The sequence below is a fragment of the Alosa pseudoharengus genome, unplaced genomic scaffold (assembly GCF_046254945.1).
Source record: "Alosa pseudoharengus isolate Yale_2024_CS ecotype anadromous, Long Island Sound unplaced genomic scaffold, YU_APseudo_1.1 YU_APseudo_1.1_scf_4, whole genome shotgun sequence".
Lineage (NCBI taxonomy): Eukaryota > Metazoa > Chordata > Actinopteri > Clupeiformes > Clupeidae > Alosa > Alosa pseudoharengus.
This window is the reverse complement of record NW_027468774.1, coordinates 10,425,220-10,451,975: the sequence shown is the minus strand read 5'-3', so window position 1 is coordinate 10,451,975 and position 26,756 is coordinate 10,425,220. Positions and strand designations below refer to the sequence as shown.

Sequence of the window (26,756 nt, the reverse complement as noted above, 5' to 3'; positions counted from 1 at the left end):
CAGTGTACCCACAGCTTCAGACCTACTGTACATGCCAGTTCCATTCTCCCTTGTCCCAATAAACTTAAAAAGCACTTAAAATACATGTACTAACTTTCTGCATCACTTAGATAGTCACGCCATAAAGGAATGACAGCATCTTCGGCAGTCAATTTATTGGTACCCTCTTCAGATCGGCGAATGATAAAAAGCTCGTCAAGCAGGTCTGCATTCAGGGTAGAAGGCACCCAACAAAGAAGGGGACGAAAACTTTCAGGATAAGCCTGGATTTTGTCCAACACCCCAAGGCTTCTCAGACCATCCCGAAACCTGTTTAAAAAAAAAAAAAAAGGACACTTACTTCCCTGTCAAAGCAAACTAACATTGGCAAATAAAAGATAGAACCGTACCTTTCAAAAGGACCACGAACTCTGTGTACGACATGAAACATCAAGATGTCATCAACAAGCACAGCCTTGTCTGCCAACCTTCGCAGTGGTCTCAAGCAACCAGCACTGGCCAAATATTCCTCTAGTGGAATGGTAGCTGCTCGGATGTCCTCAATGGTTTTACTCTCTGCAATCTTCCAAAAAGAAGCAAACAACAAAATTGTGTTACAAAAGAAAATAAAGCAGCAGAATGTTACAATGAAATGCTTTCCTCTCTCCAGTAAGCACTAAGATAGAAACAGTACTGCATATTATTACAATTATTGTCAACATATCAACACACAGACTGCACTCACATACACACACGCGCTATCCCCTACCCACAGCCACCACCCAGCCCTTAGCCCCACCCCTGTGCAAGTCAACATCAGCACAACTAATTAAATAAATTCAAATAAATTCAGATATGTGAAAAACGTCTAGGGATCAACATTTAACATTTTTTGATCAATACAATCAAGACATAACCTACCAATACTGTCAAGGGCCAAATTTGTTTTGCCTTCCTCCCCCTCAAACATAGATGATTGTGACAAAGCATCCATTAGAAGCCTCAAAAACTCTCTTTTTGGTCCTCCCAAATCAATAGCTTCCTCAGGGAAACCCATATCGTCAGAAAATCTGACCATGATGTTATAATGTGGATCATATGACACCCTTTTGAATCCTCTTATGGCTCCATCAAGCACATTTGATCTGCTAATGTTGAACTTCGACTTCATTTTGAAGTCGATTTTTGAAGCAAGCTCTTCCAGAATGTCCTTCACTGCTGGAGGAGGACATCCAGTGGATCTACTGTAGAACAAGATTAATTTCAATTTACAGCCACAGTTACAATACCCTATAAGTTTGTAGCTCACGGTTAGTTTAGCTCTGTGCAACACTTCTTGAAAGCAAAAAAAAATACAGCATCTCACAAAACCATACTGTATGTGAGACATTTTAATTGTGTACAAACCTTTCACTCTGGAGGCTTGCAAATATTGCATGGTTCAGTTCCTCCTCATCAGTTGATACATCAGACAGTGCAGCCACTACTGAAAGGTAGTTGTTGTAATTAGTAGACGGTTGGTTTGTTGAGGTAGAAGGCACAGGGCAATAACTTTCTGTAGTGCTGTTCTGGGGGTCTGAGTCTGAGCTGATCTGGATGGCTGAACTGGGGGGCTGATCTGGAGGGCTGATCAGGGGGGCTGAACCTGAAGTTGTTGTAGAACGCAGTAGCCTTGTGGAATTTTCTTCAGAACTGCTGTCCCCATGGCCAGAACCTATATAATCATCCTTTAAAAGAAATGTAAGAAATTCAGAAATTAAATGTGAATTCTTAAGCGCAACACTACCCACTGCCTTGTTTTTACAGTTTTTTCTGAATGCTTAAGTAAGGGATAATGTATAGAACGCCGGACATTATTGGGAAAATAAGTCCCGACAGGGTAAACTGTCAATTTTTTTGAGAGGTCCTTTCCTCGAAAATAATGACCGCTAGAACTTTGGGAAATTCCATTCAAGTCAATGGAGCGTTCTACTTGCCTTGTGAAGAGCTGTGTAATAAACAGTAATAATGATTCTTTTGGCACAATCTCTTAAACTATTATCACTCGCAGAGGTATGCACAAATATATGTGTATTTGTAAATACAAAAACACAAATCTAAGCAATTTGTACAAATATGCATGTATTTGTAAATATATTTTTGACATCTACAAATAAATATGTTTGGTTTTGTATGTGGGAGGCGTTAATCTTTATCAATCCGAGAAAAAAAAATGTAAAGAACACATCAATTCATACAAATCAAAGCATACCAGAATTGTCCTTGAAGGTCTGATATACAGGGCTTTCGATTTGTAGACTTTATGTATGAGTTCTGCACTCAACTCCTGGCCAGCACGGAGTTTTGGTGCGATTAATCGGTTTCCACATGCCATCAGTAGCTCTATGCTGAAAAACAGCATAAATGGAAAAAGCACAAAAAGACAGAGGATAAAATGCACAAGGCACATTAAAACGGATGGTCAAATGTGAATTCTCTGGACATTACAGGGCTACTCATGTATATCATGTTTCTTCCTTGGGTAAGGGAGTTTTTCCTTGCCCCTGTTGGTGCTCCCCACCCACCCTATGCATCCCCTAGCCACTTCCCCAACCATCCCCTCTCCTACTGCACATAGCACTTTATACCACCTCTTTACCCCAAATTAATGCAAAATAGGCTGACACCAGATATAATTTCACTGTATTTCTAACACCCAGTAACTATATGAATGTGACAAATAAAATGGATTGTATTCCTTGTACTTAAATTCTGAATCACATGTAAATAAGATAAGATAGTACTTCATTCATACAGAAGGAAATTCCAGACAAATAGGCCTGGAATGTCCAGGGGGGTATTCCATCAAAGTTGTTAATGATAATGGCACTGACTAAGCCTTGTTTGACAGGTCTAAAAAGTGCTTACCTCACATCTGCGGAGAGTTTTTCTGCAAATGCTTGCATCAGTTGATCAATGACAGTCTTCTGACTCCAGGACTTCTGGAATTCGAATCCATTTAATATGTGCCCTTGTTCATGTAGCTTTTGTTTTGAACGATGCTTGACCACAACAGAGCTTGTAGGTTTTGGCAGCAAAATTACATCTTTAATGAAGGTTTCATGATGTTGTGTCTTGACCCTAAAAATAGACATTACATGACATGTCATTAAGATCCATAATTGTAAGTTTTATTTAAATAAAAGTAGGGCAAAGTAGGCTAATGGGGAGAAACAAGGTCCACAGAGGAACGGCTCGCCAGCCAGCACCTTGACGCTTACCAGATCTTGCCGAGTTTATGTGGCATCAAAACCATGAGGATGTTTGCCACTGTATTTTGGCAGCAATTGCCTAATGAAACAGGCCATCTGCACACATTTTGCACATTCTAAATAAAGCAAATCTTTAATTTATTGCTCACAATTCTGCGATTGTCAGATTATGTGTGAGGGGCAGCTGTGGCCTACTGGTTAGCGCTTCGGACTTGTGTTGCCGGTTCAAACCCCGACCAGTAGGCACGGCTGAAGTGCCCTTGAGCAAGGCACCTAACCCCTCACTGCTCCCAGAGCGCCGCTGTTGTTGCAGGCAGCTCACTGTGCCGGGATTAGTGTGTGCTTCACCTCTGTGTGTTCACTGTGTGCTGAGTGTGTTTCACTAATTCACGGATTGGGATAAATGCAGAGACCAAATTTCCCTCACGGGATCAAAAGAGTACTTATACAGACGACGTGTAGGCCTAAGCCTACAAAACACAAATTCTTCATAATCTTGGCTAAAGGCGAACCTAGAGATGAAAAGTTTGCGTGAGAAGTCATGTGTGTCTCAAGTCTGAATTGAGAGCCCCTGGGTGGTGCGGCCGAAAGATGTGAGAACGCAGGAGGGAGCGTGGACGAAATAAGGCCAACATTTTAGTGGAAGTAGCGTCCTCAGGCCGGACGCCGGACTGGGCACTGTAAATCCAGATGTGTGGCCACCCTAGTACGATTTGTTGCGTTTTGCAATAGCTTCAGAAAAAGGTTACAGATAATAGCAAAGTACACACTTTGTCCAATTACGCCTGTGAAGATTCACCAAATGTTAACAACGCAGTGTCTTGTAGCCTACTTATGTTTCTCACTATGTAAAATCCTGCTGAATGCTACAAAATGATAACGTTCAGTTCTCTCACCACATTCTCAAAATACCATGTTGTGCAAATCAACTTTTCCGATCTTTCCACAATGCCCTGTCGTCTGTTACAGACTAGCCAAAAACAAACTGTCTACATGGAGGTGTCATAGCACCAGAGATAGCACTCACATGTTCACGTTAAAGTTGCTAGCTAGCTATCCGACCAAATATTGCTAGTCAGCTAAGGTTGGCAAGACGAAAAAGAAAGCATGCAGCGGTAAAGAAAAAAAAAGTTCAGACATAACACAAGTACTATTAAATCAGATAACAATCTAAAATTACATGTTTGTTTTACTAACCTTTTTCTGCCTCTGGTGCCCCAATGTCCAAAATGCTGGGCAGTTTCGTACCTCATTGATCTTGGTTCTTGGCGAGAGTTGCTTCGGAAAAGGCTGCCCATGCGTCTTTCGACTGTTTCTGTAGATCCTGTCCTTGTCGTCTGCTGAGCAGCTGAGATAATTGAAACGACTGGGGGTGACGCTAAAATGGTTTGCAAGGCGCCGATCGCCTGTTGCAGTGCGGTGGCTTCTCCAGTTCCCTCCATTATGTGGTTCCCTCCATTATTAGACAGGTAGTCAGAACACATCGGGCCTTTTCAGCCAATCACGTCGTGCTAAATGGCTGGCCATCCGTTTCCACTATACTCCTTCCGTTTCCACTATACTTTCTCACACACACATACATACATTCTTCTCACATATGCATATATTCTCTTTAGAGTTAAAACTATGAATGTATATGAAAGGAAAATATGTGTATGTGAGAGGAGAATGTATATATGTGAGAGTAAAACATATCAATGTGAAAGGTGTAGAATACATGTATGTGAGAGGAGAATGTATGTATGTGAGAATGAGAATACATGTATGTGAGAGGAGAACGTATGTATGTAAGAATGAGAATACATGTATGTGAGAGGAGAACGTATGTATGTAAGAATGAGAATACATGTATGTGAGAGGAGAACGTATGTATGTGAGAGGAGAATGTATGTATGTGAGAGGGCCAGAATGAATAATGTCTTGCACGGCCCCTCATATTGCCTGATCAGTGGGCGCCCTGCCGCCTCCTCTTAGAAACACACACACACACGCAGACACACACACACATATGTGCACACACACACTCTGGCCCTCTCACATACGTACATTCTCCTCTCACATACATACATTCTCCTCTCACATACATGTATTCTCATTCTCACATACATACATTCTCCTCTCACATACATGTATTTTCACTCTTACATCCATATATTCTACACCTTTCACATTCATATGTTTTACTCTCACATACATACATTATCCTCTCAAATACATGTAATTGCACTCTTACATACATGTATACGTCCCACATACATATATATTACTTTCACATACACATATTTTCCTTTCATATACATTCATAGTTTTAACTTTAAAGAGAAGATGTGCCTATGAGAGAAGAATGTAGGTATGTGTGAGAAGAATGTATGTGTGAGAAAGTATAGGGGAAACAGAAGTAGTATAGTGGAAACGGATGGCCAGCCATTTAACACAACGCTGAAAAGGTCCTGATGTGTTCTGACTACCTGTCTAATTTTTCTACATAATGGAGGGAACTGGGGAGGCCACTGCACTGCAACAGGCGATCGGCGTTTTGCAAACTATTTTAGCGTCACCCCAAGTAGTTTTTAGCATATGAGCTGCTCAGCAGACGAGAAGAACAGGATCTACAGAAACACCAGTCGAAAGATGCATGGACAGCCTTTTCCGAAGATAGATAGATAGTTAGATACTTTATTGATCCCCAAGGGGAAATTCAAGGGTCTCAGTAGCATACAGACATCACACACAACATGCACTTACAGCAGAAATGGTAAACATAAGTATAAGTATAAACATATAACTAAACTCCACTGTACAATAAAGACAGTAGAAGATAAGAAAGATAAGAAAACTAACAAAACTAAATACTAAATACACTATATAAATTAAATTAAGAAAGTCCAATGTGCTTGAGGGTGATCAAGCATAAGACGCTTGTAGTGACAGGGCCGGGACTGGTAAGGTGCTAAAGGGAGTGAGTGTCATGGTGTAGGTGCAAACAGAAGTCCAACCATAGTCCTTAGTTATGTGTGCATGGCAAGGTGCTCAAGAGAGTGAGTGTCATGGTGAAGGTGCAAAAAGTAGTCCAACATTAGTCCAACAGTGCAAGAGTAAGGTCTAGAGACCAGCATAAATAATATAGACAAATAGGAGAGTAAAGTATAATGTAGACAAGGTAAAATAAAAAACTATTTCAGTGCAAGAACAGGTTGGGGTAATAGGGTTATAGCCATTTATTCATTCAGTATTGTAGCAGAAGCCTGACCGCAGCCATTGATCATGTGTGCTAATATAGCATGAAAAACAGTGTAGCAGTAAAACAGTAGTGAAAACATTAGGCTGTGTACATTAGTAAAACAGTAGTAAAGCAGTAGTGGGCAGTCAGTACTCAAACATGGAGAGGGTGGAGAGGCAGACAGACTAAGCAGAGAAGTCTATCTCTCCTCTTCCCTTTAGTGAGGCATTGAACAGTTCAATGGCCCTAGGAACAAATGACTTCCTCAGCCTTTAAGTTGTGCATGGCAGTGAGCGAAGTCTCCAGCTGATCAAGCTCTTTTGGTTTTTGACATGACATGACATTCATTGTCCAAGATGTTTATCAGTTTGTTTAGGGTCCTTTTGTCAGATATTGAAGTGATGCACTCCAGTTCAGCTCCCACTACAGAGCCAGCCTTCCTTACCAGCCTGTCAAGTCGCCCAGCATCCTTCTTCTTTGTGCTTCCTCCCCAGCATACCACTGCATAGAAGAGGGCGCTGGCCACAACAGACTGATAGAACATCCTGAGGAGCTTTCTGCACACATTGAAGGACCGCAGCCTCCTCAGGAAGTACAGCCTGCTCTGTCCTTTCTTGTAGAGTGCATCAGTGTTGGCTGACCAGTCCAGTTTATTGTCCAGGTGGAGACCCAGATACTTGTAGGTGCTTACCACCTCCACATTGACCCCATCAATGGAGACTGGTAGCAGAGCGGGCTTAGACCTGCGGAAATCCACCACCATCTCCTTGGTCTTTGAAGTGTTTAGTTGAAGGTGATTGGGTTTGCACCACTGCACAAAGTCCTCCACCAGGCTCCTGTACTCCTCTTGCTCGTCCCTGATACACCCCACAATTGCAGTTTCATCAGAAAACTTCTGCCTGTGGCATGACTCGGTGTTGTAGCAGAAGTCAGATGTGTACAGGGTGAACAGGACTGGAGAGAGCACAGTTCCCTGTGGCGCTCCGGTGCTGCTGATCACAGTGTCAGAGAGGCAGTTCTTCAGTCTGACGAACTGTGGTCGCTCGGTCAGGTAATCTGTAATCCAGGTTACCAGGTGAGCGTCCACACCCATCTGCAAGAGGTTGTCTCCCAGTCTGAGGGGTTGGATGGTGTTAAAAGGGTTGATTGAGAAATCAAAGTAATGGCATCGTCCACGCCCACTTTCTCCTGGTATGCAAACTGTAACGGGTCTAGTGCATGGAGTACCTGGGGTCTGAGCATACCTAAGACCAGTCGCTCCATTGTTCCATTGCAAGCAACTCTCGCCAAGAACCGAGATCAATGAGATATGAAACTGCCCAGCATTTTGGGCACTGGGCCACCAGAGGCAGGAAAAGGTGAATAAAACAAACAATAGTACTTGTGTTATGTCTTAACTTTTTTTTTTACCGCTGCATGCTTTCTTTTTTGTCTTGCCAACCTTAGCTGACTAGCAATAGTTGGTCGGATAGCTAGCTAGCAACTTTAACGTGAACATGTGAGTGCTATGACACGTGTCTCGATGTAGACAGTTTGTTTTGACTAGTCTGTAACAGACGACAGCACATTGTGGAAAGATAGGAAAATTTGATTTGCACAGCATGGTATTTTGAGAATGTGGCGAGAAAACTGAACGTTATCTTTTTGTAGCATTCAGCAGGATTTTACATAAGAAACATAAGTAGGAAACATAAGTAGGCTATACAAGACACTGCGTTGTTATCATTTGGTGAATCTTGTGTACTGTGAATACATAAATGTTTTTTGGAATATCCAGTTTTTAATATTTTTTCTCAAGTGTTTACAACTTAGTGTTAACTAATAATTGTTGCAAACTGGTACTAAGAACAAAATATTAGTGCATTCCTGGATCTACATCCTTATGCATCGCTTCCTGCCAGGACTTTTATGGGCTTTTCCCAAATCACGGAAGTAACTTCGACACAGCGGTAGATAGCAGCAGAGGAGAAGCCATCAGGCAAGTGTTATTTAAATAAACTCCTGGTGTACTTACAAACTTTCCAATGCCTCGTTTTATGAGTACAGAACATATTTGTACTACTGTAGAAGTTTCGTACCATTCAGGGCATTATTAGTGGGGCAATTTACGAGATACTCTATTGGTTCCATAAGCGCCTGCAGAAGCCATTCGTTTCTGTATTCGACCAAGGGAAAACAGCTTCTGGGAGGGTGTTTGGCTCGAGGTCATGGTGCAAAGGACCCTAGGGTGAAATTACTCCGAACCATCACTTTAATTGTAATTGAGGGAATATGTAAGCACTAATCTACACTGTTATTTTTTATGTACTACATACTGTCTACAAATTCACAAAATACCTTTTCTGTCCAACAGGATAAAAATGATATTCAGGCAGCAAGAACAGCAGTACTATTCGGTTTGTCGCTCTACCTGCGGGAAGACTCTCCGAGATATTCAGAAGTTGCAAGGTATAGCCTATATCCCTCAGCTCTGATTTTACAAAGGCCTCAGACCTCACTTGCTTTCCACTATAATTTTCACCTGTGCATTCCTTTCCTGCCACTCTCCTAAAGCCACATAACACGAACACGTACAGTGTCTACCTCCTCCTCTCACATACAAATTCATTCTCTCACACACACACATTCACACTTGTATGAATAATAGTGTATTTGTATTTGATAATCATGTATAATATGTGTATTTGCAACATTTTCAGGAAGAAGACTTTAATGAGAACCAAGGAGGAGCAGTCGCGCTGTTGGCAATCACGGATGAGGACACACCAGGGCTTGTTCCTTTCCGTGCTCAACAGGTAGCCATTACCTTCGAGGATAAGGTTGTTTGTATAAACCCATAGATTTTGGGCAGATGCCCTTGTCAATTTGTTTGGCCTTATCTATGCACTTCACCTGCAGTACCCAGCCAATTGTGGGGATTCTTTGAATTCATTCAGATTGTGCTGCTGAATTTAGATGATGGGAGGAATGAGCTGAAGGCGAAATTACAGTCATTGAATCAACTGGTTGAGACCAGGTTTTTTTTTTTTTAAAGAGGAAAACTGAGATTTGTGAATACATACTTTAAATTCAAATTTATTATCCAAATAATAAATGGATTTCATGTATTTTTTTCTCCTGATACATATTTTTAATGGGTTACAGTAAATTAAATGGTTTAAGGCAATCAGTTTTGTTAAATGGATTGAGTAGTACATTCACTCTATTGATATTAGTCACTGCTCAAACAGAAATGGTAGTGTTCAGATAGTTAATTTCTGTCATTCTTATGTAATTCTTACTTATCATAATGACCTAATTGAAATAAGTGGAAAGCAAATATTTTACTCGAGTTCAAATTAGGTGAATAAAATTAGTATAGTTTACTTGACTCCTGTAAGTAATCCCAACACAAAATACACATGTACTCATAACTCAGTTGAATGACTTATTTACACTTATTTTAAATGAGTTACCAAACTCAAATGGTTCAAGGCATCCGGTTTCCTCAAATAATTCGAGTTAAGTTAACTTCCTGGGTTTTACAGTGCACTGGTTTTGAAATTCTGTGGCAGACCTTTGAATTTGTGGCAAATAAATATAATGAAGGCAAAATAAATGGAGCTCATTAAGTGAATCTACCGTGCTCCTCCATAAAGTTGAAAAGATTGGCAAAATGAAAAGACACCACTCTATTTAGCTCTGTCCATATTCTTTCTATTCTTTGGTTATGTACCGTCAGACCTGCCGGTAATAACACTATTTAAGCCTCTCCTGTAAAGCATGAACGGGCAACAGCAGTGTTTTCCATTCCGTGATCACATCTGACCCAAGATGGCATTCCGAAAGTCTGTATCTCTCCAATGAAGAGTGAAAAAACACTGGAAGCCCTGTTGTTATCCAGGCAAGCAAGGTATATGATGGCTCGACTGAAACCATCTACACAGCAATGGAACACCATCCTCCATCTCACAAGCTTATGATTTCCATCAATGTGCCTAAAAGACATGTGATTTATGAGGGAGAAAACTAACAAATCCAAATCATAATCAATAGTTATGATTACAAGACTACTAGGCTAATAACAGCAAGCAGGGCTCAAAAACACATGCCTCGATCAGGCCATATAGGCCTACGTGATCATATTTTTCAGAATTCTGAATGAACTTTTGAATAATATTTTAATTTGTTGAGCTCTACCTATAAAAATTGAGAATGCAATACAAGTATCAGGACACTAACGATAAAGTGCATATTTATACCAATTGAAGTCGGAAATTACCATAACTGATTGGGGCTTGGAACACTGTAAATTCTTCGGCGTATTTGTGCGGCGTCTTCTGAAGGAACGTCCAATTGGGTCAATTTCCTGCAGACTTTGTCTAACGCGCCACCTTTGAATGTGTAATCCACGTGACCTCAAGCTCCCATGCACATACTGCTCACCTGCATTTGTGGTAGACTGAAGAACATCTTGAACAACTCTGGTTAAGTTCTCATTTGAGAGTGTTGTATACAGTATGTTAGAGACTGAACACCAAGCTGTTGCCTGTGCCTGTACAGGGTGCGAGAGCTCATCTCAAAGCAGGTGGCAATGGACCGCCAGTTCATTCCAAGTGATAGTAAGTGAAGAATTTGTTATTAGAGTCTCTCTAGAGTCTCAATAGAGTAGGTGGCATCAGTATGTGTATATTTTCATACTCTGTTCTCTGTCTATTTTCATGAGCAGTAACCAGAAAATTAAGAAATCCATACAAGGACTCCACAGCCCTGATTGCTTCTCTGTCTTCAGCAGATCTTAAAACTGACAACAATCCTGATAAAGTGTGCACGTGATCACAGAGTTCCCCATACAACCTCTCGTGCACAGAAGAATCCACACCCCCCCTTTGTATGTCCTGAGTAGGGCTGCAAGATATATCTAAAATCTATCGTTATCGCGATATCAACACTTGCGATGGACATACCGCAAAGATTACTTAATTTTCGATAAATTCGATACATTTTCTGTGCCGTGCGCATTCCATACAGTCTATGGTGTATTCACATTCTGAATGTCAACATATTTGACCAAACTGATGCGGTCATGCAGCCCAAGAAGCCCGTCCCCTACCAGTTTAGGTGTGTGGTGTTTTAGGTGTTAAAGCGGGAGCTAAGTCGTGATGGCTGAAAATAGTGAGTCGAGCGAGGTAGGCTACACTTGGGTGAAGAGGAATTAGTGACTAAAAGGAAAAGCACGTCTGTTATATGGGAATATTTTGGTTTTATGAAGGATGCCGTGTTACAAACACAGCGCAAATGCGTCCTTCTCCACCGTGTTAAAATAAACAATTTCTTTCGTTATCGTTATATCAGAAGTTGTCTTTCACTGTCTGTAAGACTTGTATTTCATGATTTGCATTTAGCAAAAGCCCCAGACAGCAGCACAGAGGTAATCAGGATTCGTTATTTGTAAAAGTTGTTTAACCTACTTCTGGACTGTGCGATTGCAGCCCAATTACTTTCACTTTCCGCTGCCCTCGTAGTCGGCATGCCGGTAGCCTAATAACGTGGGATGCGCAGCGTACTGTATGAGGTTACAGACTGAGATGATTGCCGCGATATAGCTTAAGTAGGCCTAGCTTCTTTGCTAGGCCCATCGAAGGCTGGCAATGTGGAATATTCCGCTGGTTGGTGCACAAGTGTTCAGATTGGCTGTCCACCCGTCTTTTATGAGGATTAGGAGCAGATCTTCCACACAACTTCGATAGCCTAGTCAGTAGGTCTCTTAGCTGTCCACTTTCATCAGGCCATATAGGCTACATGATATTTTATATTATTTAAAAATTATACATTTATTTCTGTAATTATACATTTACCCCCCCCCCCCCAACCCTACAGTGTATGTTTGCAGCAAGCAGAATGAAAAAAAAAACATTAAATATACTGCTCAAAAAAATTAAGGGAACACTTCAATCATACACTGAATCACTCTGTCACTGTTTGGTTCTGAGCACAAGTAAAACTTTTGAGGCGAGTGTTTTATTTTGCAAGAACTGTCAGACATTCTGTGAATGTAGTTTGAGAATGGAGAAAAGGGTGGAAGGTTTCAAAATATGTGTGGAAAACCTTTATTGAGCAGTATATTTAAATATCGCAAATTATATCGTTATCGCAGTACTCAATAATGGTATCGCATATCGCATGTTTTCCTAATATCGTGCAGCCCTAGTCCTGAGCACATCGTAAAACACCACCAAACAAATGCCTAATGTCATCTTCATTGGCACTTACCAACACAATAAAACTCCACAAAAACGGCACTTGAAAAGTACACCTGAAGGCTTTGAATAACATCATACTGAGCAACAAATTAGGAAAAGTAGGAACAATAGGAATAATGTCCTGCAAAGTATTTCCTGACATGTCACTTCCTTCAATATTAATGTCACTTCCTGGTTAACTTCTAAGGTGAGTGACAATATGTAGTTAAATGAAAGGACAATATATGTACGTGAGAGGGGAATGTATCTTTGTGAGAAGAGAATGTGTGTATCTGAAACTAGAATGTATGTACGTTGGAGGAGAATGTATGTATGTAAGAACACAAAAATGTATGTATGTGAGAGGAGCATGTATGTATGTGAGAGGAGCATGTATGTATGTGAGAGAAGCAGTATGAATAATATCTTGCACAGCCCCTCATACGCTTCACTTTGGTTGTATTGTGTCTCTGCTGTGTGCAGATAACACGCCTTAACACACACACACACACACACATACATACACCACACACATGTGCATGCGTACACATACGGCCTGTAGCGTTTACACACATGCATGACATGGCCTGTGCATCAGTAGCCTACACACACACAGCCTCAGCTGAGCAAGGGGATAAGTGGCTTCCAATTTGCATGTGCGGGGTCGAGGGACTTTATGTAGGTCAGGGACTTCCTTGTCAGGTTAAGACACTCTGCCAAGTGACCCTCACTACCATCCCCCCAAACACACACACATTCCCACCCCTACGATCAGAGACGTGAAGGACTTTGGAATAATAATCTGCATAATATGAATAGCAATGAGTGGGATTATGACTGGTGTGTGTGTGTGTGTGTGTGTGTGTGTGTGTGTGTGGGGGGTAATAGACTCCTCTGTTCCCAATCTGGAGGGCCTCTGGAGGAGGTGAACTGTGTGACCTTCATGTTAAGCAGTGGAGCAATAGGGTAGTTCTTCATCAACACACACACACACGTGAACTTCAAGGCCAGAGTTTCATCTTGAGAGGGTTGTGGTGCTTTAGATAAAACAAAGTCTTTCATGTCCAAAATCGCTGTGTAAAAATGATTTAATACATTCATTTCGAAGTCCCTTCTGTAAAGTTGTTACCGTGTAAAAACAATGTAACCAAATTTAAACATACTATTACTACTGCTACACATTGATCCAGTGATTAGTTCAGTTTTTGTGCTTACGTTACTGTGTGTGAGCTAGAGTTGGATGTCTCGAGACCGGTCTTGGTCTCGAGACCGGTCTCGAGACCACTTTTACCTGGTCTCGGTCTTGTCACAGTCTCGACCGTCTTTGGTCTTGGTCTTGTCTTGGTCTCGGATCCCTCGGTCTTGTCTTGGTCTCATTGTCTTGGTCTTGCGGTCTCGGGTCGACATAGTGGTCGGGAGATTTGCAACAAATATGTCCATGATACAAAACATAACATTCGATAATGCAACATTAAATTATTTCGCCTTTCACGCCCTTCAAATGCAACCTTTCAAATGCAACCAATCAATGACATACATGTATTTTGTTGTGATTAAGAAACTGGCGCTCATCCAATCAAAAGACGCACGTGTAGCCAGCGCGAAACGTGAGGTTTACGTCGTAGCTGTCAGTCTCAGTCAGACCTAGTAATAATAATGTCAGCGTATTCCGCCATCATTAAATTTGCATTCACGGAACATCAAGAAATTTGCGGTCCAGGGGCAAGAAAGAAGCATTCTGCAAAATGCAAGTTTTGCAAAGTCTCTCTCTCTCATCATTGTCATGCAATTGCTATAGCCTACATAGTTTATCTCACCCAGTCTACGAAAACATTTACAGTGAGTGAGCTCACAGTCACACACATTCATGACATGCTCTGTCTCTGCATTGTTCTGTCTGTAGTTGAAATAATACCTTCTTAAATTTAATTTAAACTGGGACTGCACCTCTTACCCCAGCAGGGTTCTCAAGTCTCACGCAATGGGCGTGAGACACACGCAATTCAACAAGTTCACACGCCACACCTTGCATTTCTCACGCAGAAATATTTCTAGGGATGTCAAGGTATCTGCATAATTATTAGAGAAGGCTCAGGGATACGAGAGGATTTCTCGCAGGGTTCAGAACTAGCGCACCACTCACCAGCAAAATAAAAAAATAAAAAAATAGCCACCGAAATCCAATCAAAAAATAGTAGGCTATTCGTTGTATCCGGGTAAAATTCCAAAATAGCACATCCCCTCCCTACAACCACGTTATGCTTGTGTGGGGTTACACGTTTAAGATTTCAAAACTGCACCAACATTCTTTTTATTCAGAAATTCAACTGTCTGTTATTTGGTAAACCAGCCTATGGTACTTTACAGGGTGTGTAAATCAAGCCTTTTCACGAACATTTGGCCTAGCCTACTTTATGGCAAAATTATTTCTTATCTATAAACTAAACTAAACTGTCGGTCATTCAGAAAACCTAATGATTGTGTCGTTATAGCTTTGTGTAAGCCAGACATCAGCAACGTTCATTTTACACGACCAATCACTCTCGTGGCTGCCTGCACTTTCCCTGTCGTCACGTCTGCAACTTTCGCACTCGTTTGTGCTTTTTAGCGCCGTGTTCATCAGGTCCCGGGACACCCATCTGAGCCTCCATGGACCATGTCAACAATGAATGAAAATTATCTTATTATTAACAAGTGTTATCAATTTGAGCGAGTATGCTACACATACATTTTTTTCTAAACATACAGGACTGCTGCAGACAATGACCTGCCAACCACCATAATGTATAATGAACTTGCTGTCCTCGGTTTCGGCATGCACATGCTTAGTCTAATGATTCAGTGACAATATAGGCTACTCAAGTGAATAAAGCAATTAGCCTAATAAATAAAATATTTGTCTCACTCAGTACATATAGGCCTACATCTCGTAAATTGGTGAGCCATAGAATATCCCAGCGTCACGATTATTATATTTCAAGATTCCAATCTATCCCACCTAAATATGAAAAGTTATTTCTACTGACATGCTTCCTGGTGACATAAAAAAACAAATGGTTTCCCTTGATAAGGCTGACATAAGAGACATAGGCTATGCATTATACTTTTTTTATAATTAGTGAGTGAGTTCAGTATAAGGACTATATTCCTCTCTAGTAATGGTTTGTGAAACTCTACTGGTTACCGTGAACAGATGCAAGATTATTGGTGTTGATTTGAGGCATTGCTGATGCTTGATAATTGGTGTTGATTTGAGGCATTGCTGATGCTTGATAATTGGTGTTGATTTGACGCATTGCTGATGCCTGATAATTGTTGTTGATTTAGATAGATAGATAGATAGATAGATACTTTATTGATCCCCAAGGAGAAATTCAAGAAATTCGAGGCATTGCTGATGCTTGTATTTCTGTATGCTAATGTGTCTGCAAGGGTTCTGTGTCCTGCATGAGTGTGTGTGTGTATGGGAATACAGGTGTGTCTGGGAGCGTTCTGTATCCAGCATGTGTGTGTGCAGTGTCTGGGAGCATTTTTGTTTGTTTGTGTTAGACTCTGATCTTTGTTCATTTCAATTTCACTCAATGAACAAATTCAGTCCAGAATCTCCAGTCTGTTGCCATGACAGTATGACGGTTTCCAACAGAGCGCACATCCACACATCTGCCGTCTGTGTGAGGTGGTTTATAGAGGAAGAATAGCTCTGTTATACAATGGTAATTACATGTTACATGCTCTGGGGAGAAGTAGTGTTTAAAGACTCTACGGTAGACTCTACGAGGTGTTTTTATAAAAGATGGCATTCTATTTACGGACGGTTGAGAACTGGTGTTTTTATGAAAGAGAGCAACCTATTTAATGGCACTTAAAATGAAGTTGTTAATTTGCTGTAATTTATGACATTGTGTGTAATGAAATAAATAGCTCATCTTAATTTCATATTAATGTTTTATCTCTGGTGTAAAAATCCTTAGCTGTTTTACAGGCCTCTTGAGAAGGTGACAACTTTAATCGTCAGAGACGTGTAGAGGCTTTCAGATGGGAACACAACAACATGATCTTTCAGAATATTGACTAATCAATGACAAGCCATTTACAGTAATTACCCCCTTACGAGTGTGTGTGTGGGTTTCAATGGTTTCACCCTCTCCTGCCATATGTGTGTGTGTGTGTGTGTTTCAATGGTTTTACCCTCTCCTGCCATATGTGTGTGTGTGTGCGTCTTCAACAGCTTCCACTATTCCAATATAGTAGCATTAATGTGTCTGTGTGGTGGAAATATTGTTATCAAAAGCTGCTGCTCCTATGATCCTCCTACACTCTTCCTCTGCAGATACAGAAGTCTCGCTGCACACTGTTTTGATCGCTGTGAGTTGTATAGTGTAGTACGTTTTATAATGTTTTGTAATACTTACTGTACAGTAATTCTTACCCTTTGCACTGTTAATCACTTGAACAGCTCAGCATTTGCATGACCCCCATGGACACATACTGATATACAGGGTGCGATTTGTAGGGGGGGATGGTGAGGATTTCCCCCCCTCTGGTTTTCCTATCCCTACGTCTGCTAAATTATTTTTATCGTCGGGGGGGACAACATTTATCCCCCTCTGCCCCTCATATTGATTAATGCTACTTCATATTAGTAAAGCGCTGCAACGTGAGAACAGTCTAGTAGGCTAGCCTACATAATAATCTGACATCAGAAACGCACCGTCACCGTCAGCACTGATGCTGCTGACACAGTGGCTGCGTGATAACTTAATTTGGCCTTGATCGTGCAGGACATTTCAGAATGTCGAGTGTGTAATCCATCATAAATGGCTAGGTTCAATGGAAAAGTTAGCTGGACAAATGAAAGAAGTGAAGTATAATAATGTTTTAGAACCTTCAAAATTAGAAAACTGATGCAACTGAGATGGAGGACAACTGCACGTAGAGTAGAACGTAGGCCTATTGTCCGAAGGAACTTACATTAAATGAGGAGATATTTGCTGAATGTCACAAAAAGTGTTACAGAAATTGCTTGGCATCGCTTATTCAATGGCTCTCTACCGAAACACCTGTAGTTTGCGGAGGACAAACGAGAAAGCACTCGTTTGATAAATCAGCCAGTAGTAGACAAATAACTTTTAGAAATAATCTGTACTGCAAAAACGAATGTTGGTGGGTATTTAAACTATCTAGCGGGTGTTTTAACAGCTGCAAGAAATAGAAGCTTCATGGTCTTTATGTTCTGGTTCGTAAATTATTTTCATAAAACTTCAAGTTGCCCTATAACTTTACTCTCCAAACTCTTCACTGCACTGTAGGCAATTAACTGACAGTATGATAGACTATTTATTTTCTGTAGGCTACAATAAACACATTTATTTTTTCAACTTTTGCAATATTACGCACTTGGCTACTGAACGCAAATCAGCAGGAGAGAGAATGCACGTAGTCTACGCAGCGTGTAGTGCAATGTGTAGGCTATTTGGTTACCAAATAACACTGTTAGCCAATTCACTAACTTAAGACTTCGGTGCCATCATATACAACGTTTTTTTACACAACAAATACAGAAAGGATGGAGGCAGCAAAAGTAGAGAAGTCATTTCAGATGGGGCAAGAACAAGGTGAATTTGTATGCTTGTCAAAACGTAGTCCTACCCTACATTAGAGGAGCTGATCATACCAAGCACACTCGCTGTTTAAAGTCATACACCACGGTAAACTAAAACTAAAATGTTACAAAGGTGGCAAAAACAATATAGGTATTAGCCATGACATTACTAGGCTATGAATCGTTCGTTCATTTTTTTTTTTTTTTTGGGGGGGGGGGGGGGGTTACAAACTTATTCAAAATCATCCCCCCCTCTGGTTTTTACACAAATCGCACCCTGCTGATATATACCATAGCATTCCACTGTAGGGATCGACCGATATGGATTTTTTAGTGCCGATACCGATTTTTTTCCATCAGCCTTAGCCGATGACCGATACAGGCTGCCGATTTTCTGGAGCCGATACTGCTTTTATTTTGCTCCCTCAATTTACAAATGACAATTTGTAATTGTAATTTGACAATTTCATACAAATGACACATAATTACACAAATGATGATAACAAATGTTATAAGTCTCAATTTAAAAAAGGAACATTTATCAAACTTATTGATGGGTGCACTGGATATGGTTAACTGTGCAAAATCTTACAACACAGCATTGATGGGTTACATGCTGCTATTCCGACATGCCGCTACTTAGACATTGGCGTCTAATTGTCGAAGTGGCGGCATTAACATTAATTTTCAAGCGTCCCACTACTGCAACATTTTTTTTTCCATTGTCGGAGTAGCGACACTTGACCTTTTTTCAAACGTCCTGCCATTCCGACACGAGGTCATTAACAGTGGCCAGGATTTTTTTTTTATTCCAATATGGGTAGTATAGCCTAGGCCTACAGTAATCGTCCCAACTTTAAACAACACACGATTTCATCACAGCTCAGACGATTCATGGCAAAAAAAAACAATAAAATAGCAGGGGCAACAGGATTGGATTCTATAATAGCCTACGCACAAGAACTTCAACCGAAAGGTTAGTCGCGTCTCAAGGAGTCCAAGAGTGCGCCTCACACAAAACAGCTCCGTTGAACAGTGTATTTTTCGTGTTTAAGAGCTAAAAAAAAGTTGATTAGAGAGTCACATTTGAAATGTTGGGTAGCCTAAATTATATAGCGCGTGCATCTCAGAGGAGAGATTTTGGAGAGAGAGAGAGGATTTAACCTAGGTGATGATTATTTGTGTCTGGTGGTAATTAGACTTGAGTATGGATACCTACGAATTGTTTTGAATAAAAAAAGATAAGACAACAAATGAAATGTGACCCTGCAAGGCGTCCAGTCGTTTTGGTAAAATTTACAAAATTAAGTTATTGTAGGCTACTCACACGGACGGCCATAAACTAAGCTTTCCAACAATATATATCGAGGGTATTGCAAATAGTATTGGGTGTTGGATATAGTCGCCGACCCTCATTAGATGTGGATATTTGGAGGTAAGGATAGCCTTCAAGAAACAAGGTTATCGCAGTTGCTGTGAGACATGGCCCTTTTCCAGTCTCTCTCAAAATCAAAACACACCCAATTCTCGCTTGGACTTTACAATTATGTTTCTAAATGTTGGGACTGATGGACACTGAACTCTGGGGGTTATTTGAACGTTCGTTGTGAAGTGGTTGACTGTAAAAGGAGCCGCCTGTCTTTGCACAATTATAGGGCCATGATAATGCATGCGCTAGCCTAAAGTCGAGAGAAAGCCTAAATAAATATGCAGACATGTTATGTGCAATTCAACAACTGCACGCCTGACATATAAAATATATAGGCCTAGCCTACATTATTGTGTAGTAAATTGAGTTTATCCAACCTGCTGGCAAGCCAAAATGCGTTGCACATGGCTTTATCATTGTCTTCTAAAATGCAATATAAGCAACTATATCGCACATCCAGTTTGAACACCCTGATGGACACTGAACTCTGGGGGTTATTTGAACGTTCACTGAAGTGGTTTAGGCTACTGGAGCGTAAGAATTCCGCCCGTCTGCGCAATTGGCCATTGATTGACGGCCATTAATTAATTAATATAGGTGGCCTGCATGCACAGAGTTTGTTTGATGCATGGAGTTTCCGACCGTTTTCCCCTGAGAACTTAGAGAATAAAATGAGGAGAGCTACCTGTGTTTTACATCAGGGGTCCCCAACCTTTTATGTACCATGGACCTGTTTGATTCCTATTTTTTTTTCACGGACCGGGGGGGGGTCGGGGGTTCCATGTTCCATATGTGTTGTGTATGCATAACTTGAAAAGAACTAGCTCCAGTTATATATGAACAGTGAAGGTAACGATCTCTTGTGAAAAACGTGAACTTGAAGAAGTGAAAATTGAACAATATGAACTATGAATATTGAACAACTTGAAGCTACATCTATAAGTGTGAACATGCTTAACAAAATATGGGAACAAAACATGGGCTATGAACGCCGCGGTGGGCTTTGCCGCGATTATGGACACGTACCAAATGAGTCATGTGAAACGCCTGTGGGCGCATTGGAGAAAGCCATGAGCGTCCCTCTCGCACGATAAAGGTGTTGAAAACGGCCAATAAACTCCTCTAAGCAGGCAATAAATGGCATGGGCATGTCACATATTATTGTCTTTTTGATTAGGCCTACCAAGCACATATTCACGTTTAAATGAAGGTGTATAATTTAAAACAAAAGCAAATTGTCCTGAAAGCATCCGATATGTCGCCCTTGGATTGAAAGTCAAAACTTTGAATGCGTCTTATGAAGCATTGGAGAAAGCCATGAGCGTCTCTCTCGCAAAATAAGTATAGGTATAAGTATATATGCTCTTTTGATCCCGTGAGGGAAATTTGGTCTCTGCATTTATCCCAATCCGTGAATTAGTGAAAGACACTCGGCACATAGTGAGGTGAAGCACACACTACCTGCAACAACAGCGGGAAAAAGATGGGGACTAAACGTGCATTATGAATATAATCAGTGGGAGCCCTGTGCTTGTTTCCCTGCAACAAGAAGCTTCCATCTGGGGTGATAGAAGACAGTGACACCCTCAGTGTGTTTGAAATGTCCAGTCGATTGCACAATTTGGTCTTAGTTGCAGTCATTGCCGAAAACCCGGCCTCGCATAGATACGTGGTGGGAAACGTTTTCAGCGCTTTTACGGCTATCTCGGGATATTCTGCTTTGGTTTTGATCCAAAAACCCGCCAGAGAGGTTTCCTTATACACACTCTTAAGACCACCGTCATTTGCAATTTCGATCAAATGCTCTTCCTCCTGCGCTGACATGTTAGGACTATTCGGGATATTGACATGGTTTGCGGACCCACTCATTGGTTTGCCAAAACCCCCACTACTGTCTGGAACATATCAAATACACCCCGGTCCACTCGTCGTCCCCACAAATCAAGCTTAACTTTAAATGCAGCGACTTTATCTGCCAGTTTAAAGACAGTCGTCATTCTCCCCTGGAGTGACAGGTTGAGGTCATTAAGCAACCCGAATATGTCACACAGGTAATCCTCATCACTAAAATGTGCAGCTAACGGTGACTTTTTTCTGTAAGAAATCTCTGCAGCGGCTCTCGCAACTCTGGCCAGTGACCTGCTAAAGATGCTTGTTTTTTGTTGTTCATTCTAGCAGTTTAGCTAACTTCGTGTGACACTACCGTTCGCCAAGAACTGATCAAGTGAAGTGAGCTGACCTGAGGCTGCGCAGCGCTGAAGGCAATTACTGTATGTAAAAGTGTTGAAGGCGGGACAGACAGACGTAAGAAAATAGACCTTGCATAATGCAAACATGCGTGCAATCAAACAACTGCATATAGGCCTATGCCATGTACAAACGTGACATTATTGCATATTAAATTTAGTTTAGTTTGCATGCATTTTTTTTTAAAACTCATGTCGTAAGCTACGGCCCGGTTAGGAATGTCCTGCGGCCCGGTACCGGGCCGCGGCCCGGTGGTTGGGGACCGCTGTTTTACATAATGTGTAACATTTATTCACATGGCCAGTTCAAAATCACCTAAGGTTTTGACTGAAATGTGTGGCGATATCAATTATTGGGAAAAACATTGTTTAGTGGATGGCGGGTGGATTGTTGATGTAGCTGCAGGTGCAGATGACATGACTAAAGCTCATCCATGCATCTAGGATGTTGGAATTTGATAGGATACAGGAACTGCAGAGATAAATTGAAAATTAGGATTGGTAGCCTAATGTCGGAATAGCGGTACTAAAAAAAATCGGAGTAGGGGCATGTCTAAATAGAGGCATGTCGTAATAACGGGATGTCGTAATAAAGAGTGAACCCCGCCTTATAATGCTTGCTGACATATTATAAGACATAATTCAAGTCATCACAAAATGTCCTTTGTCAACACATTTAAATAATTTAAGAAAACAATAAGCCTGAAAAGTAGCTATTGAAATAAAGTGCTTGATTTGTCATTTTAGACTGCATGGTTTCAATTTTTCTGTGTCTATATTTTTCTAAAAAAAAGCTGCCAGATTTGTCAACCACAGAACATAAATCAGCAGAGGAAAATAACGTGGTGTCAGATGTTTCTGTTCTAAACGGCATCAACGTCAAAAGGTATAAAAACGTATCTCTCAAAGTTTTAAAATCTCTCCTTCAGGTAGCGCAGCACTCTCAAATCGCTGTGATGCGTGTGTCCCACTGAGTGAGACAGACCAGACGCACACACAAACTTCTGTTTGGTAGCTGACGAACCACCATTGAACTGGATTGATAATGATAACGTTAGCAAACGGCTCTAAACAAGTAAGGCATACACGGTACGTGTACGGTATGTCTTGTACATGATAAACGTTAACACGAATTAATATTCAACTACACTTCTCTCATTATTAAAGCTCTGATATCACTGCGATGGCAACTCCGCCCCGCTCGAAGGAGAGGGAGACGCATACACCACACGCGTCTAAAACTCAAAACAAATGTTTGGTCTGCCGCGATTTTTCTTTAGTTTTGCCCAAAGCAGGCGTTAATTATAATAATGTCTTTCTTTGTCCCCGGTAACTTAAACACATAGTGAGGTACCCACTGTCATTCCATTTACCATTTGCATTCGCTGTACAACGCCTGTAAACCGGTTAACATTCACCATACTCACAACACTTCCTGGTGCTCCGGCTTCCCGGCTACTGTCCCATTGCGGAAGCGCGCTTCGCGTTGGGACAGTGCTTTTACCAACATCCCACAGGGGGAGGGAGTGGGGCATTATGATACAGGGGTGTTTGCCTTGTCTGTTTGTCTTCTTGTTATTATTATGTATGTGGGGAATATTGGTTATGGTAATTAACATGTATTTTTGTAGTAATATGCACCATTGTCATTTTGTATATATTTGTAATAGTTAGTTATTTTATTAATAGTGAATGTTCAGTGAAAGTGGTTACCTATTTGGGTGGTTTGAGCCAATATCCTCATTTGGGCTAATTTAGGCCAATTGGTAGGCTTATTTAAGAAGGGTAGCTCAGTTCCCCTAGAGAGCAAAGAGAGAGCAGCTCTCCTGTAGTGAGGCAGAGATTTAGCTTTATGCTCTTGTGTAAATCTGGATTACTGGACTGGAATACTGAATTTATTTTTGGTTTGTTTGTTTAAAAGTGTTTTTTTTTGTTAAATAATATCCTATTGCTATTCCTGCAAGTTTTCTTTTGGTTATTTAATAAATAGTCTTGCACTGCTGAAAACCTCTCCTGCACCTCCTTTTCCACCTACAACCCCAAGCTCACATCCCAGTTGGTGGGCTGGCTGCCTCGGTCGCTCACATTTGGTGGCAGCGGTGGGATGTGTAGCGCCGCCTGAGAAACTGGATAAGAGAGGTGGAAAACGAGGACGAGGTGGAAAACGTGGACGCGGTGTCAGGCAAAGCCATACTTGGCAGAGGATGGCGTTCCGGCGGCTAGTATGAGCGGACCAGTTCCAGGCCCCTGACCCGTGGTAGGTCAGATGGGTTTAGTGGTGAGGGTGGTCCTAGACCTAGTGAACGAGTTAGGATGGGTGATAAAAGTTCTTACATGCCCCCTAGACATGCCACTTTCCCCAAAGAAGCGCACACGTGTCATATGTCACCACTGCGGCCAAGAAGGTCACATTAAGCCTGACTGCCCTGCGAGAAAGCCCATAGGTAGTAGCCACTGTTGTCTCCCAGGGTGCGAGGAGCAAGAACAGGGGGTTATGGGTAGGTTACAGACTGTCCCAGTGCTAGTGAGTGGTAAGGTGACGAGGGCTCTGATTGATACAGAGAGCTCTTAGTTCAGCCCCACTTAGTGGACAAAAAGGACTGTATATCTGGTAGAACCCTAAAAGTAATTTGTGTCAATGGGGATGAACACAAATACCCCGTGGCCAAAGTATATGTGGAAGTGCATGCATGGTCAGACCTATAGACTAACTGTTGGAATTGTGGAGAGACTAAGTCATCCAGTAGTCTTAGGACAGGATATTTTGGTACTGCCAGAGTTGGTGCAAGCCAATAAGCCTGTCAATGTGGTAGTCACTAGGTCTCGGACAAAAGCCCAAGCAGAAGAGCCCCTAGAACCAGGTTCCCTGAGAGAGATGCCCTTTTTTGGAAGTGAGGTAGTACCCCCTCCCAAGCTAAAGACTAGGAAAAGTCACAGGCAAAGGCGAAGGGAGAGAATAGTGGGGACACTTCAGAATGAGCAGGATGGGGAGGACATTCAAATAGGGGGTGGAGCTTGGGAAGACATTACTGAGGACATGGAACAGCTACAGAACCAGGACCCTACATTGCAGGAGGCCTTTGGCAAAGTTAGCAGTATGGATGGTGTGGCAACTGGTGTTTCAGCTAGCCTGTCTGGAGAAAGCTATGTGTTGCGAGATGGCTTATTGTACCACCAGTCAGAGGGGAATATGCCAGAACAGCTAGTGCTGCCTACGGTGCTGAGAGAACGAGTGCTGTCCCTGGGTCATAGCATCCCCTGGGCAGGACATCTCAGTACTGCCAAAACTTTTCAATTCAATTCAAAGCACTTTATTTGTCCCCAAGGGGCAATTTAAAAGGGCGCATTACAGTAGCTTATTCAGTGATTCAAGAAACAAGGGACACAATCAGCAACATGACCAGCACGCATACTGTACGATCAAGCAACACACATATTTCACCGGCACACTGGACAGTCACACAATACACACCACATGCCATCATTCATCACAAGTAGTAGTTGTAAACATTTTTAAGTTCTTAAAGTGCTTCCTTAGTGCTACAATTAAAAAAAGTGCATATAGAGGCTATTACACCCATGTCCATCAGTTCTCATTCATAAGCTGGACAGCCCTCGGGATGAAGGTTGCCTTCTCTGTGTCCGGCAAAGCGGACAGCGGAGTCTGCGTCCTGAGGGGAGCCACTCAAACTCAGGAAACAGGATGTGAGAAGGGTCCTGAATAATCCTGCGTGCTACCTTAACAGTCTGTTGGTCACATAGGGCAGTGAGAGTTGGGACAGGCTGCTCAATGATTTTTGAGCAGACCTTAACCACATTCAACAGACGGTTTCTGTTTTGAAGGGTGATGGAGTGGAACCAGCTAGTGAAAGAGAAGGTTATTACATTTTCAATGAAAGCATAGTAGAATGTGGTGAGAATGTCTTTGTTAATCCCAAATGACTTCAGCTTCCTAAGTAGGTATTTTGAGAGGGTTGCTGCCAGGTTCTATTGGCCAGGAATGTATAAAGAGATCCAAGACCTTTGTAAATCCTGTCCTGTGTGCCAGCTGACTAGTAAGCGGAAGACTAGTCCATTTCCCCTCCAGCCACTTCCCATTATTGAAGTCCCCTTTACACGGATAGGAATGGATATTGTTGGGCCACTCGAGAGAACCCAGAGAGGGCACCAGTACATCTTAGTAGTGTGTGATTACGCCACCCGTTATCCAGAGGCCTTTCCCCTTCGTAAAGTGACAGCTACCACCATCTCCCAAGCTATTCTACAGCTGTTCTCTAGGGTAGGGATACCCCAAGAGATCATCACTGACCAGGGAACAGCCTTTTTAGCCAAAAAGATGAGACAGGTCTATAGTTTACTGGGGATTAAGGGGATCAGGACCACACCCTATCATCCCCAGACTGACGGTCTGGTTGAGAGATACAATCAGACACTCAAGAGTATGCTCTGAAAGTATGTGTCAGCCAATGGGAAAGACTGGGACCGCTGGCTGCCATATTTGCTATTTGCATACTGTGAGGTGCCCCAAGCTTCCACTGGCTTTGCACCATTTGAACTGCTTTATGGAAGACCAGTGAGAGGGCCCTTGGATTTACTAAAAGAAGCCTGGGAGGGGCCAAAAGCACCCCAGACCAACAGTATCCTCTCCCATGTCCTTCAAATGAGGGAGAAAATGGAGGAGATGACGGAGCTGGTCCGGAACAACATGAAACAGGTGCAACATCGCCAGAAGGTCTGGTATGACAAGACTGCCAGACAACGGACTCTCGAGCTGGGGCAGAAGGTCCTTTTGCTCCTTCCCACGTCGG

At 41.8% G+C, this 26,756-nt stretch overlaps 1 protein-coding gene across 1 annotated transcript; it reads right to left on the bottom strand.

The window, feature by feature from the left end:
* Positions 1–485: 485 nt before the first annotated feature.
* LOC143102962 (uncharacterized) lies at positions 486–23,666 on the bottom strand. The gene is made up of 6 exons (XM_076266753.1): positions 23,376–23,666; positions 2,887–3,099; positions 2,231–2,366; positions 1,387–1,706; positions 901–1,223; positions 486–562 (listed from the first exon to the last, which is right to left on the bottom strand). The coding sequence occupies exons 1-6, from the start codon at positions 23,456–23,458 to the stop codon at positions 549–551; spliced, it is 1,089 nt and encodes a 362-aa protein (XP_076122868.1). The 5' UTR covers positions 23,459–23,666; the 3' UTR covers positions 486–548.
* Between the last annotated feature and the right edge of the window lie 3,090 nt (positions 23,667–26,756).